At 47.0% G+C, this 15,296-nt stretch overlaps 1 protein-coding gene across 5 annotated transcripts in view; it reads right to left on the bottom strand.

Moving 5' to 3' along the window:
- Window positions 1–15,296, bottom strand: part of MAST4 (microtubule associated serine/threonine kinase family member 4) — a 2,307,007-nt gene that overhangs the window by 89,791 nt on the left and 2,201,920 nt on the right. For all 5 annotated transcript variants that reach the window (XM_069627380.1, XM_069627381.1, XM_069627384.1 and 2 more), the window contains 2 exons: window positions 10,560–10,682; window positions 10,174–10,286 (listed from right to left, as the gene is read on the bottom strand). In XM_069627380.1, coding sequence (XP_069483481.1) covers window positions 10,174–10,286; window positions 10,560–10,682 — 236 coding nt within the window. The remainder of the gene's footprint in view (window positions 1–10,173; window positions 10,287–10,559; window positions 10,683–15,296) is intronic.

The raw sequence follows: 15,296 nt of genomic DNA, 5'->3' as shown, positions 1-15,296 counted from the left end.
ACTTAAATTTTCGACTGAAAATCATTAGCATTTCATAGAACTATTTGTGTGGCCTTCAAGCCAAGACAGATGCAAACTGCTTAGGGATGCCTACGCTTCCTAAAAATACAGCAGAGAATTAGAGTTCTGCCTTTGCTTTAAGTTGCAGCTCACCCTGTAAACCTGCTGCAACCTGTTTGTGGGAGATATGTATGTTAGTTGTGCTTACATTGTAATAAACTACGTCTATATGGAACAACAGTTCATTCGACAATGATGAAAGTTGATTAGTACCGGCGCGGGACAATCAAATTGTAACACACTATCTGATTGTCCCTCGCATGGTCGTTACCAGCCAGACAAAGCCTTTGCCACCATGGAAAGGGAGAAGGGACTATATGTAGTCCCTTCTACCCGGTCTCTGGCGGACATTATTTTAGCTTTTTTTCACTCGAGTTGAGAAACGGTTGCAACACCATGTTTCAACTCGAGAAGAATTACTATTAGTACCCCAGTACAACGTGCCGGGATACTAATAGCATTAGAACCCTCGGAGGGGATGCATTATCGGCCAAGAAATGCCCCAGGCTTTCGTTAAAGCCTTTGCTTCGATCGGGCTTATAACTGTTGCCCCGAGGACTTTACCCGACCAGTACTGTCCCCTCTTATCGGGTTCCATTGCTTTAATAATGCCAGGCCTTCTTATTGGAAAGGCTTGGTTAATAAGAAGCTATTGACCACAAATCAGAAAAGAAGCAAAAAGCGATAACGATCCATGTCAAGTGGAAGTCGGCCAACATTGGTGCAGCAATAGTACATGAGCAATGTCCGTGGTTGTCTCTAATGTTGTTTCTGTAATGTTGCCCTATGATTTTGATCATAGAAGTACTCTGCCGCAGCACTTCTCCACTAACCATAAAAAAAACTAAAAAACAGCTATACGGAGAGAGGTTTAGTTTTAAAGCATACAATTAAAAGATAATGCTACGATTGGCGTCTGATATACGTTGTATGATATTCCGAAGTTAGCAGCATTGTTAAGTTGTAAGGAGTTTAAGTGCTTTGCAGTTCCTCCTCCACGTTCATCAAGAAGCCAAAATTTGTATGGTAAATCTGCATGCTTGCCACTCACTGGCTTTTGTGGGTTCACACACACATATATATATATATAAACGGCTCCTGTATTAAATCAATCCTCTATTGGCAATGTCCCCAGTGAACTGGTGTCTAAGTGCTTGAGTAAGACACATCTCTATATAAGGGCAATAAGACCAAAGAAGAAAAAACAAAAATGTACTCCTGTCTCCCTTGGTGTCTTCAAGAACTCTTCGTCTAGAGAGCCAGAACATGTGCCAAATTGTGTGCGCACTACCCATCTTAGCCTTTTGAGACGGACATAATGCATGCATCTTCATATCAGACTCCCAACGAGTCACAATCCAGGACCAGATGTTTCTAACAGTTGTAAGAACAACGAAGCAAGAAAGACTATTTTCTTTAACACAGTGCTGCCATACGGCCAAGAGCATGAACAACGAAGGATCAGCAGGAAAGTGGATGTCAGCTGGTAAGGCTACCTCCCTCAAACCAGTTTGCTCAGCGACAGACTGCCCTGATAAACGTAATATATTCTGGGACTGGTGGCTATCCATTACAAAAGAGGTACAATCGCAGTGCTCATGGAGTGGCTCCACTGGCTGGATTTTCTCCTTGCTACTCTTTACCCCCATGCCCCGAGTGTAAACTTGTCTCCTGATGTGCCTTGAGCTTTGTGGATGAACCATCATATCATATCATATCATATCATATATCACTACGCTCTACTCTCTACTCTATACCATCACACAATTAGAATACAGCTATATCCCTCGAAAAATTTGCCCTAGCTGCTCACATACAAACCCTTCCCAATGAACACCTCAACACTCTAATAAAACACAGCTATATCTCATGACAAACCGGCCTAGCTGCACACATAAGCGTCCTACAGGCCTAAACGCAGCCAGAACCAAGTCTGGGTCTCCACCCACCAGACTGCACACATCCAACTGATTTCATCACGACCAGATTTGAGGTGTGACAAGGTCGAAACGTTTCTCAACACCCATTTTCGATTCTGTCTCATGAAGAGCTGGTCACTGGTGAGTGTTCACTCTCAAGGGTTTTTGTACACTAGACTAGCCGGCCAAGCGGGGTGAGGAGAACCCTTTCCATACTAATTAATAGCAATCCATGTTGTTGGGTCGGAACATAACCGGCTAGATTCCCCACCTTGCGGTTGGTCAGTCAGAGGGGCTTACCAAGGTTGAGTTGCAAGTGGGTGCGACTAGATGCCAAATAAAGTGCTTCCTTTGAACCCAAACAGACATTCTGTTACTTTTTGTGGTCATAGAGTATTTAAGACTCTGTAGAGGTGGACATTTTTGTTCTCTTTAATAATGGCATACTAATTTGGCCCTATGGGACAAGAGGCTTCATATTTACCCTTGTTCTGTCTCTTTTTCAGGTGGGAACACTTCATCCGTCCAGTCGACTGAGTAATGATGGTCGACTCAGTAGGAACGAGTTGAATGGACATTGGATGACCAAATCACTGACCCATTTTTTTGGGGTCCGAATCATAGATCATTGTGGTCTTTTTGGTAGATGATACATTGCAAATTGTTCACAGGCAAATCTGCGCCCCTGAAGAATTCCCCTCGATTTTATTGTATGTGAAGAGCGTGAGGAATGAAACATGTCGGGTTGAATGGGAATGCATTGGAGTGTTAGTGAATATTTAGCACATTGGTGGTTAGCAATTTTAAAGTCTGGCTAACCTCGGCGCTTGACTCATTGTACCGTCTAGCCTGATAACCCAGTTGAAGAAACTGCTGATTTGAACTGGGTTCTTGTCCCTGTGTATTCTTTTTTGTCTGGTATCTTCTGTTAATCGTACAGTTTATGCAATGTATACTGAGCCATTAATTGCTTAGGTTTTGAATAAAATGATATATGTTTACTAATTTTGTCGCCTAACAGCGGGTTGAATTTTCCTATGTTAACTGCGAGTAGAGTTGGGGGCTGGGGAGAACTGGAAGGGCAGAAAGGTGGTGCTTATGGAGTCTTTACTTAAGAACAAAATTATCCAAAAAAACTGATGACATAAATAAAGTTGGCAAGTAAGCATATGCATACATACGACCAATCTGAAATATTTGGACTAATCAAGTAGAACGTATTCACCAGCCACCGAATGACGATTCCTCATGTGTCCGATGTGTTACGGATACTGGCATTTAATTATATTTGCTGCTGTGAAAGCACATCCATTTCATCTAGCGCAGTTCTACTTGCTGTTTCAAAGATTTAAATGCCCAAGTATTCTACTGCTGTTCTGTTCTCACAAGCAATCGACGATTTCATGTACAATTTTCTTTTGAGAAAATCTTGAGTCCGTCTGACTAATTGGGAGTGCCAGGGATTGGCATCATTTCCAGACTTTCATTTTTCCATGCCAGGCATAGACACATTTTATAAAAACGCGATGGCTTCTGACCCCAGATACACTGCTACGGGAATCAATGGGACTAAACTGATCTCAAGAGTTTCTGAAAAGAGTGAAAACCTGACTCTTGCTTTGTACTTCAAGAAAAAAATAATATGGCTGCTCTGCACTCTAAAACCTTTCCTGAGGCTGCTGTATTCAAGAAGTTAATGTCCTTCCTCTAAGCACTGGAACATTGCTCACAGTACAATGCAGGTGTCGCCTTCATTTCGAAAAACATCTCACGTTTTACATATTCCGGAAAAGTTTAGGAAAACTAAAGGGCAGGAATATATCAGGACACCCGGCACAGAAAGGTGACAGTGGCAGATGACACAGGCACATTATTTAGCATTTTCCAATGCAACTTAATTTGTAGTAGCTTGTTTTCCATGCATGCAGACTGTCTGCAAATACAGACTCATGGTTCTCTGACATTCTGTACTGTGCTGAACTGAGGTCAGGTGGCAGAGGGCCATTGACGCCGACAGCGCAGGGTGTCAGAGAAAATTCAATTTCTTGCCCCGAGAACCGGATATGGTTCCCCAGGCATAGGAAGGTGATCTTTCATCCCATCCTATCCCTGCTTGCCACTGCTCAATGATCCCAGCGCCAGCCTTTAGCACAATTAGGGGCAGGACAGAGTGAAGAGTGACACCCAGTCTGGGTGACGCCCCACCTGGGCAGGTCTGGTCCACCAGCCCACGCCATGAAAAGTAGTTACAGATGTGATGCTTCGCTCAACCCAGCTTGAGTGTGCATTAGAGGGAGTGGTATGGGCGGTGGGAAGTCACTTGGGGCAATATTAACTAATGTGGGAAAATTCTAGTGCAATGTTAAGTAAACAGAGGGAATTTAGTGGGCAAAGTGAAACAAACTGGAGTAATTCTAGGGCAATGTGAAGTAATAAGAGTAAATCTTTGTGAAAGAGTTGGGCAATGAGATGTGGCTGGGGATATTTTGGGGGAAATAGATTTATGTAAGCTGAAAGGGAAATGTCAAATAGCATGCAACAATTCTGGAGGCATCATGAAATTCGTGCGGGCATGTTGTACGACCCATAAGGCATAGCGTTATATATAACTGCATTTGTTCACTCATTCAATTATGGGGCAATGCAAAGTGTGATGAGAAAATATGATGTACATGGGAAGATTTTGGGGGAAATGTGAAAGTTGAACGTCGTACACCAATCCTTAACGAGTAGCCGATATCACTTGTGGTCGTTATATCATTTGACACGGTCTTGCTTCTTCTTTTCAGGTCCCAACTACATGCCGTCTCGCTTTTCGTCTTCATCCGGCATATGGTGCACGACGTGCATATTGGCGAATTAAGACGTGTTAAGAATTGGTGCACTACGAGATCATAGCCGTTGGGCCAATGAGAATTAATAGGTCCCTCTTGACTGAGCTGCGAAGAATCCCTCTTGAGGAAGGAGCTTGAATGTCCTGTAGTGATACAGAAAAGGGAGACACAATCTAGTTGAGTGGTGATACTCACCCTACTTGATGCGTATGGGAATAAGGAAACTCCCCTAATTTTGTCCTGAAGAAGATTGTATGAACAAAGGGTTGATGAATGTGTCCCGAAAAAAGACAACCGAAACACGTGTAGACGAATGTCGGTGTAATTAGATACACACAGACGGAACCATCAGATAATCGAATGGAGGACTTTTGTGTGATGTGGAGTTAGAGTCGGAGGCCGTCCATATGTGAGGCCATATATATTTACATGTCAAAAAATGTGATATGAGAAAGCAAAAATTGAACGAATGGTAGGAGTGACAGAGTATGAGTGGAACTTGTAGATACTTGTATGTGGAAATGTTTTAGTATTTTATATGAATCTGATATGCAAATAAAAGTTTTTAGAAATTGAAAATTGAATATTTATTGGTATTTATGAAATAAATAAATGTATTGAGAGGCTATTCCCGGTGCCATAGGTCCAATTGTTTTGTTGACTTTGTACTCACAAAGAAATCCCCCCCATTTGGAACAGGTATCACTTTTTTTACTCAGTATAAATTGATTTTGAAGCCCAACTTCCAAAACTAGGTAGTGAAATACTCCCAATTAATAATCCCAAATTATCACAATCTTGACAGTTGGGGGGAAAAACAAGAATGGCACTGTTTAAAGAGACAAGACTGTACATAATGAACTGGGAAAGTTTGAAACTGGCCAGGCAATATAGAAATTAACATGGCAGGCAAGCAATATCACTGCGTTGAACAGAGGCATACTAAAAGGCGTCATGTGCATTTGAGCAGTACTCATAACATTGTGGCACATAACATATCACATATTTAGTAGCACCAGGGAACATAGGGGGCTCTATAATGACCACCCTATCATTATATAGCCACATGTATCATTTGAGTGATACCCTAGTATGTGGCTGTAGCACCCTTTCCTAGAGTAACAACATTGACTATTTTTGCTTTCAGATGTATATTGAATTCACCAGCACAGAAACAATGAACTGCATTATATCCCCTTAACCACATTTACAACTGGTTAATGTTATATCCTAATCTAATATGTAAAGAACAAGTTACACACCTCTTGGCAATGTTATTTCTGATGGATTAGTCCTTCCTTGTACAGATTCCTCAACTGAGATATTCACTCTCGAGCGGCAGCTGACTTCAGAAGGTTTTTCAGCCAGCAGGGGGTGCAGTGCGTTTCAGGTCGGCTTCTCCCAGATGCTGGATGTGATGCTGGAGCCAGCACATATGGGGTCACTGCACCCCATGACATCAGTACCGTCCTTGTCCATAACCCTCAGCAGCAGAGGGACCACAAATCAATTTGGTGTACAAGCAATCAGCCAAGAGGGGCCGGTTCAGAAGGTAATGAGTAATCTGTGAGAGGAAGGATTAATCCATCACAAAGAGCAGTACTGAGAGGTATGTACTTTGTTCATCTAATGTATTGCTTCCTCCCACAGATTCCTCATCTTGGATAGACTACCAAACCTGTAGAGCAATATGGATAGGGGGCGGAGCGAGAAACCACCACCTTCACCAGAAATCTCAGCCAGATTTAGTGTTCACCTGACAGGGAATCCAGACAGTAATGTTTGTCGAACGTGTGGGGTGAAGCCCACGCAGACTCTTGACCGATGCCGAAGGAAGGGATTCACCAAAATGTAAAGGCTGCTTTGCTGACTCAAAGGCTGAACCAGAGAGGACCTCGACAGGCAACCTCTTCCCATATCTACGGGGGAACACTGTGCAACTGATTCACCTGGAAGTCAGTCCGGTGTGCCTGCCGTCTGAAGAAGGGATCGTCATGGGTCCAGAAGAGGAGGGCCTGGACATCTTAAAGCCAAGAAGTCCATCTGTTTCTCTCAGAGTCGGTTTGTGACGGCTGGAAGCCAAGCTGCTGAGTATCGCCTAGAAGAGAGGCGGTATCCTAGTGCTGCCGGACACCCGGAGCTGCCAAAGTTCCAACCATCTGAAGAAATGTTCAAGGGGAACTGTTGTCATGGCATCTATCCACTTTTCCATGCCTAAGAAGATCCAGAGTCGCTGTCTGCAGAGGAGTGTGTGCAGAGGCGTGTCCGCTGGTGGGCTTCCTGTCACCAATCCATAAAGAAAGTGCTGAGAGGGTCTAGACTTGGTGAGGGTCCGCAGTCCAGTCCAGTGGTCAGGTCCAGGTTGCCAGAAGTCATCCGGGGGGTCTGTGCTGCTGCGACTGCAGCACTGAAGAACCAAAAGGTGGTGAACTCCGAAATCCTGAAACCCGACACCTACTTCTGCAACTGCAACAGCCACCACCAAAAGTCATTGACGACCACCAAAAGACTTATCTTCTTCATCCAGGCCTTGTCGAGGTCCACAGCAAGTTTCATCTTCGTGGTACATCCACAGACGGCGTAACAACCAGACATCAGAGACCACCGCGACAGACCTATATTGTTGCGTTTCCGGTACTGCTTGTTTCCCTTATCCTGCTCGACCCCGAAATACCAGTGGCTCCTTCTTCCAAGGGAGGGGTCCATCCACGAGGGGCATAGTCGAATGAAACTGAGAAACTCCACAACTTTGCCTTCCAAGGCACCTAAAGTACTGAGATGAGGAAGAGCATCTTCCTACCTCAGGCTTCATCCAGGGGTCCCACATTAGTCTTGGATCCTGTTCTCCTGTGGCTTCCCAGGTACTTTGGGGTAGTGGGATCTGGAGAAAGAGCAACAGACTATTACTGAACATATTTGGACTGGGCTGTAATATACAACAGAAAGTACACCTTAACCTTTCCTTACAGGTTTCACAGGTGGGGGGATCCTCACAGAGTATTGCATTTTTACACTAAAGAAAGCATTCTGCCTATGTTCTAATCATTACATGCCTTTCTACAGTAATGCTTTATGAAGTTAACCCTTGCCTAATAATCTAAATGCTTTTTAATAACTGTGAGCAGTTGGTGCATTACAAGTGAATTTAAAGGTAATAGTGGTACCACATAGAACTGTATATATTAGGTAACCTGTTCAGCTATCCTAGTACAAAGTGAGTCTTATTTATCTGTGTATATCTACCTGCCTTTTTATCCCTAAATAAAAAGGACTGTTATCACCTAACATACTGTGTAGACATTCCATTGTGGGGACCTGGGGATTCACTTTACCTAAGAACCAGTCTGCATCACCATCTTTAAGTCTCAGCCTTGGTTGCTCATCCATAGCTACTGTTAAAGAACCTTAGCTGGGATGCTCTGTGTCTCTACCCCAACTATAAAGTGGGCAGAAATACAGATACCCCCCTTCCAGTCTTCACAAAGACGACTGTATTAGAAAGTCTTATAGGCTGACAGGGCATCAGCTCTGAGAGTTGGAGAAGTAGCGGAGAGAAAACAGAAGAAGAGAACCGAACTAGTTGCCGAAGACTGAACAGTAAAACGGAGGTTGGTGGGCCGATTGAGAGAAGGAACAATCGCTCAAATGCTGATGCAATGAGGCACTTTGAGAGAAGGAGAAAGAGAAACAGAGAGGCGCAAGGAAAGCATCTTACATACTGGCCGGAGGCCAACGCAGAGCAAGAGTTGAACCGGGTGGTGGTTGAATGACCCGTAGTGGGTGGACCATGCGATCCGACATCTATGCAGTGACCACCAAGCAGAGTCACGTATGCAAACGAGCAGGAGGTGAATCAGAGAGTGGTGGTGGCGTGACCTGTGATGAGTATCTTGTTGTCCAATACCTGCACTTGAACTTCTAGTAACAGGTGGCCGTGAGAGCCAGCGGTCCAATTCAAGAGCAATATTGAAGGCGATAAAGAAGTGAACCCACAGTCCCGAAAGAAACTTAAGATACAATCTTGGAAATCAGGTAACCTGCTCTGTGTCAAACCGGAGAGGGCCTGGAAAGCTTCAAAACACATTTATAAAAGTGAATGACTAGGAGAAATGTACTTTGCAGAAGCAAGCAAACTAGAGCATCTAGAATCGTGGTGGGGTAGGCGAGTTGTTCCTCGAGGGATACTTCAGTCCACACCAATAAAGCAGGATAACTTGACAACGAATAATGTTGACAAAGTGGGTAAAGGATCCCGCTTAAGCAGAGACCAGCGTCCAATGGAAGTGCTCCAGTGCAAAAATGGGGAGTCTTTCCGAAGCTGTTAAGGGACACGCCCATCAAGAGAAGCTCCTGCATTCACGTGGGGAACTACCCCAAAGAATAAGGAATACCAGCACCCACTGGGGGTTAGTCCTAGTAATCTTCCTGTCTTTGTATTTTGTCAACACTGGATCCTCCAAATGTCAACCCATCCCTCCTTGTTTCCTGTCATAAAGCAAGGAGATTTCTTTCTAAACAAAAGAGGGGAAGAACGTTCATGTAGAAGCAGATGAAGAAGGTAATCATTTTGTAGCGCAATTCCTGAGGCAGTTCCATTAAGTGTTTGGTGCTGGGGACTCGAGGGACTTGGGCAGCATCTTCGTCATCCCAGTGTGGGCAGGATAAAGAGTGTAAAGAAAGATGAATGTATGGAAACTTCCTTGAAGGAATTACAAGTTTTCTTGAAAACTTTAAGCAACAGTGGGGAACCAGCTAGGAGAAGGAAGCCTAGCTTCGCGAGGGTCGTACGGAACAGTTTTCTTTGTTTTACAAAAAGCTTGCAACTTTAATGGGACTTTTACTTTGAACTTTGAGACACTTTACATCCGGAGAAGGGTGGAATTCTCCTAGGTCATGATCAGAAGCCAAGCTTTATTATTGTGCATTGTAGTGACAGGAATAGCATTGGATCATTTTGACTGCGACAGTGCTTTTTGGTTTGGACTATTACAGATTTCCTGACGAGCACCAGTGTTTATTTAGTTTAGGTAGGAAACTTAAGGAGTTAAGGACAGATAGGTTTATCTTTCTTTTGAATGAAAGTGTATAGCCAAAAGCACAATCCACCTGGGTCAGACTCCTCATTCCTTGTTGCCACACCATACCCATATTCAAAGAGGTGAACTTTGTTGAAGGGAATGGAGAACCAGTCAGCAAAGACATTGCGTATTGCTGCGGTAATCTCCAATGCATCACCAATCGCAGGTATGCTGCAGCAACAGGATGTTCAAATGCTGGCAACCATAATCAGTGATTAGGTCTTCAGCGCAAGGCAACACACACAAAACAACGTCAACGGTTCACCCCCTTTGTTAACTTACTTTTGAAAATCTGTGAGAGCTTGAACAAAACTGCCTTATTTCCAAGTTGAAGTCCTCGTCGTTGGTATCGTCCTCTTCCTCGGTTTCCATGTGGTGGTACTTCTCAGAGCGAGCTACAGGGAATAGACATTGTGAGGAACATGAGGAACTGATCGGAGCTGGCATTAGCGATAATAAAATGCCAGCCTCTTGCACATCTGCCTCCTTAAATTAGATGAATTTTAGTATTGCAGACTTGACAAAGACCGGAAGATCCATGCTAGGGATTGGGCAGATGGGGCAAGCTTCCACTATAATCACAGTAGACAGCCCTCCACAAACAAGGCTAATGAGGCACGAAATTAGGTTTATATTTAGCCGGCTCTTATTTTCTAATAAGTACTTACTATCAAAATAACTTGTGTCATCTTCCGACTCCAGCTGTGGGATGAACTCTGCCTTCTGCCTCAGTAAGCCAGTCCAGTCCAGAGTACAAAAGAAAGGGTGTTCTTTTACTTCAAAAGCACCACCTGAGAAAGCAATGTGGAGAAGGCCTCTGTCATTCACTTACTGAGTTAGCACTTACACTCATCCTTTCCATCTGCAAGCCCCTTTTCAGGCAAGAATTAGAAGTCAAATGAAAAGACAGACATGCGATTTAGTCCACTGATATCATGGCATATGACTGTTTTCACGATCAAATTCACAATTCAGGTTGGTAAGCACACAAAGACACTCCTATTTGCATTTTCCTGCAGATGTGCATGTGACAGGAATTAGCTTTAAACCATCAGATGAGAAGACCTACTTTCCCCTAGATGAAACGTAAGGGGATAGAACTTACAAAAGAGGGAGTACATGCTTGCCTATTGATGGATGTTCTCATAATGTGTTTATTACTCCATTTTCATAATCAGCAACATATACACACATTCACACATACCCTCTCATTTCATAATGAAATTAGAGGTTCTACCATTGCCCAATTTAATGGCACTTAATTTATCGAATTCATTTGAATGAATGTATGAATGGGGCAGCCATGTCCACTAGGCAAACCTGTGTCCTGCAGGTTGCACACATGACTGAGATGAGCACTTAACCCTCTCTGTTGGACAAGCTACATAAAAAGCTGCAGGCAAATAAGGACTGATAGACCCATCCTGTTTGCCCATTTAAAATGCCTGACTCCTCTATAACACCACTTCACCTCCAGCTGGCCAAGTACTTTTCACATTGTGCAACTGTTTCTCTCGCCCATATATCAGGCTAAGGGCACGAATGGGAGGAAATATGCACCAAACTAGATGGCACAGCCAAAATCAGGCATGTGTGATCTATACAAAGAGAACAGTGGCTGCTTGCAGTAAGCAAGGTTGGTTTTTAGATACAAGCTTAGTTCAAGGCTACTGCTGAGAGGCCGTTGAGTCATTATGAAACATACAACACAATCAAAAACGTTATCAATCAAAATGTAGACGTAACCAAATGTACATAGCACCCACATACCCCAATAATACACAACAAATAGATCTTACAATAAAAACTGACAATATCTCCAGTAAACAATGGGAAACACAATGTCGAGAAAACAGTTGTTTGCCACCCTATGGTGGAAACGTGGGTGAAGAGGAAAAGGAACAAGTTACTTACCTGTAACTGTTGTTCTCCAGCATGGGTCTGGCATGGATTCACATGCTCATGAATATTCCCCGTCGTCAGGCTGGGAATCCTCGGTAAAGAAAAAACCAGTATCAGTTTCGTTTCTGATCTGTCTTTCGTAGTAATAACCAATCACTGGTCTCTGCGTCATACTGTCCACAGCCAATGACTGCCCTCTACCTAAGCACCGCCTCTGGCAGCCATCTTTAGATTTGGAAGCACGTGAAGTGGCAGTATGACCAAGTGAAGAGCCGCAGAGGGGTAGGCGGGAGGGTTCGCATGTGAATCCATGCCAGACCCATGCTGGAGAACAACAGTTACAGGTAAGTAACTTGTTCCTTCTCCAGCATGGGGTCTGGCATGGATTCACATGCTCATGAATAAAGAATACATAGCAGTACACACATGCACAACCACGGGAGGTGGCAAAGGCTCAACATTAAGCATCACATCAACTCAACATTAAGCATCTTACCTCCTCACCAGGCTCACCTCAGGCGAACAGGTTGCGCAGCACTGCTTGGCCGACCCTGGACTCCTCCCTGGAATCCCGATCGACGCAGTAGAATTTCGTGAAGGTGTGCGTCGACCTCCATGTAGCAGCCATGCATATGTCCAGCAGGGGCACACCAGATAGGAACGCCGTGGTAGCTGCGATCGCTCTGGTGGAATGGGCTCTCGGACGGCCAGGCAGCGGTCGGTTTGCCAACCGGTGACAGCACATGATACAGCCGGAGAGCCATCTGGAGATGGAAGCCTTCGAGAGAGCCTTCCCCTGATTGACAGGTCCAAAGTTCACAAAGAGTTGTGACGTCTTCCGAAAACCCTTCGTGCGGTCCACGTAGAACTTCAGCGCTCTAGCTACATCCAGCGAGTGCAAAGTCCTCTCAGCCGGCGACGAAGGCGACGGGAAGAACACAGGTAACACCAAGGGTTCGTTGAGATGGAAGTCCGACGGTACCTTGGGCATGAAGGAGGGGTGCGTCCTGAGCACTACCCTCGTGTCGTGGAAAGTCAAGTACGGGGCCTTGCAGGAAAGGGCCTGGATCTCTCCCACTCGTCGTGCGGAGGTGATGGCCACAAGAAAAGCTGTTTTCCACGATAGAAACTTCAACGGGGCCGAGTGCAGAGGCTCGAACGGAGGTCCCATGAGCTTGGTCAGCACCACGTTGAGCTCCCACGCCGGGGCCGGAGCCTTCACCGGCGGGAACGATCTGAACAGTCCCTTCATGAACTCTTTCACCAGACGATGAGACCACAAGGACGTCCGCCCCGTGGTTCTCGTGTATCGGGAGATCGCAGCAAGATGAATCTTGATGGACGCGTGTGCCAGACCAGCTTTGGCCAGCGTCAGCAGGTACGGCAGTACTTGGGGAGCCGTAATCCGTAGAGGGTTAATCTTCTGTGCGCGGCACCAGACAGAGAACCTCTTCCATTTGTGTCCGTAGCATTTAAGAGTCGAGGACGCCCTGGCCTTTGCAAGAACCTCTCTGCAATCGGCCGGTATGTCGTATCCTCCAAACTCTAGCGCTGCAGGAGCCAGGCCTGCAAGTTCAGCGACTTCGGGTCGTGGTGGAGGATGGCGCCTCCTTCCCTGGAGAGTAGATCCGCGTCCGCCGGCAGCTTGATCGGCGGGGACGCTGACAAGTCCAGCAAGTCCGGGAACCATATCTGCCTCGGCCACGCAGGTGCGACGAGGATCATCCTGCACCGTGACCTCTTGAGCTGGTTGATGAGCCGGATTAGCAGAGGCAAAGGAGGGAACGCGTAGAGGAACAGGCCCTCCCAGGGGAACGAGAAAGCATCGCCCATGCTCCTCGTCTGGGGAAACCTGCTGGCGAACCTCCGGCACTTGGTGTTCGTCGCCGTCGCGAACAGGTCGATCTGGGGTGTGCCCCACCGTCGGAAGAGGCGATCCACCAGATCCTGCCGTAGTTCCCACTCGTGGCACGAGCGCAGCTCCCTGCTGAGTGAGTCGGCGATGGTGTTTTTTTTTTTTCCCTGCCAGATGAAACGGCACCAGAAAAATCCCTTGGGCGACGGCCCAATGCCACAGGTCCTGCGCCTCCTTGGACAGCGCTGGGGACCTGGTTCCGCCCTGTTTCCTGATGTAAAACATGGTGGTGGTGTTGTCGGTGAAGATCCTCACCACCTTGCCCTTGAGGGACGGAAGGAAGGACCTGAGGGCCCAAAACACTGCACGGAGCTCCAGGACGTTGATATGCAGGGACTTCTCCGTCGGGAGCCAGAGTCCCCTTGCGTGCAGATTTTCGGTGTGCGCTCCCCACCCTTCCAGGGAGGCATCCGTGGTCACAGTCTCCCGGTGGGCTGGGGCCTGGAAGTCCATGCCCGCCGTCAGATGCGCGCGGGTGCCCCACCACCGTATCGCTCGTCGGAAGCTCTCGTCGAGCTTGATCCTTTCCTCGAAGCTGCCCGTCGTCTGGATCCAGCGCGCATCCAGGAATTCTTGCAACGGGCGCATCCGGAGCCTGCACATGGGAATGAGGTAGATGCAGGAAGACATCATCCCGAGGAGGGACTTGATGGACCTCACTTTGGCCGCGTCGGCCACCAACATCCGTTGCACCTTGCCCAAGATGGTCCTGGTCCTCTCCTCCGACGGGGAGGCCAGAAGGGACACTGTGTCGAGCCTCGCTCCCAGAAACAGTGCGACTTGCGCGGGCACCAGGTGGGATTTGGCGTAGTTCACGGAGAATCCCAGGTCCGTGAGGAGTTGGACGGTCCTTGCCGTGTGGACCACGGCGAGCTCCCTCGTCTTGGCGCGGATGAGCCAGTCGTCCAGGTAGGGGTAGACGTGAATCCCCTCGCGGCGCAGCTGCGCCGCCACCGGTGCGAGGCACTTGGTGAATACCCTGGGTGCCGACCGTAGTCCGAAGGGAAGGGCTTTGAACTGGTAATGACGCCCTTGGACCACGAACCTGAGGAATTTCCGGTGCCCCTTTAGGATGGGAATGTGGAAGTAGGCATCCTCCAAATCCAACGACGATAGGAAGTCTCCTTCCTCCAGCTGACACAGGACGTGCTGGAGGGTGACCATCCGGAACTTCTGCGCCTTGATGAACTTGTTCAGACGTCGCAGGTCTAGGATGGGGCGCCATCCTCCCGTCTTCTTCTTCACGAGGAAGTATCTCGAGTAGACTCCGGAGCCCCGAAGCCCCTTTGGGACGAGTTTGATGGCGCCCTTCCTGAGCATCGCCTTTACCTCCAGGAGAAGTTGAGGGGCGTGAAGTTCTTTCCTGGCCAAGGGGGGGACGCGCGGGCACCTTCTTTGAAACTCGAGCGCGTGGCCCCGGGCCAGGGCGTCCAGCACCCAACGGTCGGTGGAGATGGACTCCCACACGCTGACGAAGCCCGCCAGCCGGCCTCCCACCGGGGTGCTTCGGTGGGGGCCCGACCCCACGGCCGGTTCAATCCTGCTTGGACGCGGCCTTGCCGCCTTGACCTCCTTGGCGACGACGGCG

The sequence above is a fragment of the Ambystoma mexicanum genome, chromosome 6p (assembly GCF_040938575.1).
Source record: "Ambystoma mexicanum isolate Mex_15411 chromosome 6p, UKY_AmexF1_1, whole genome shotgun sequence".
Lineage (NCBI taxonomy): Eukaryota > Metazoa > Chordata > Amphibia > Caudata > Ambystomatidae > Ambystoma > Ambystoma mexicanum.
The sequence above is the reverse complement of the archived record's forward strand: the minus strand, read 5'-3'. Positions and strand labels throughout refer to the sequence as shown.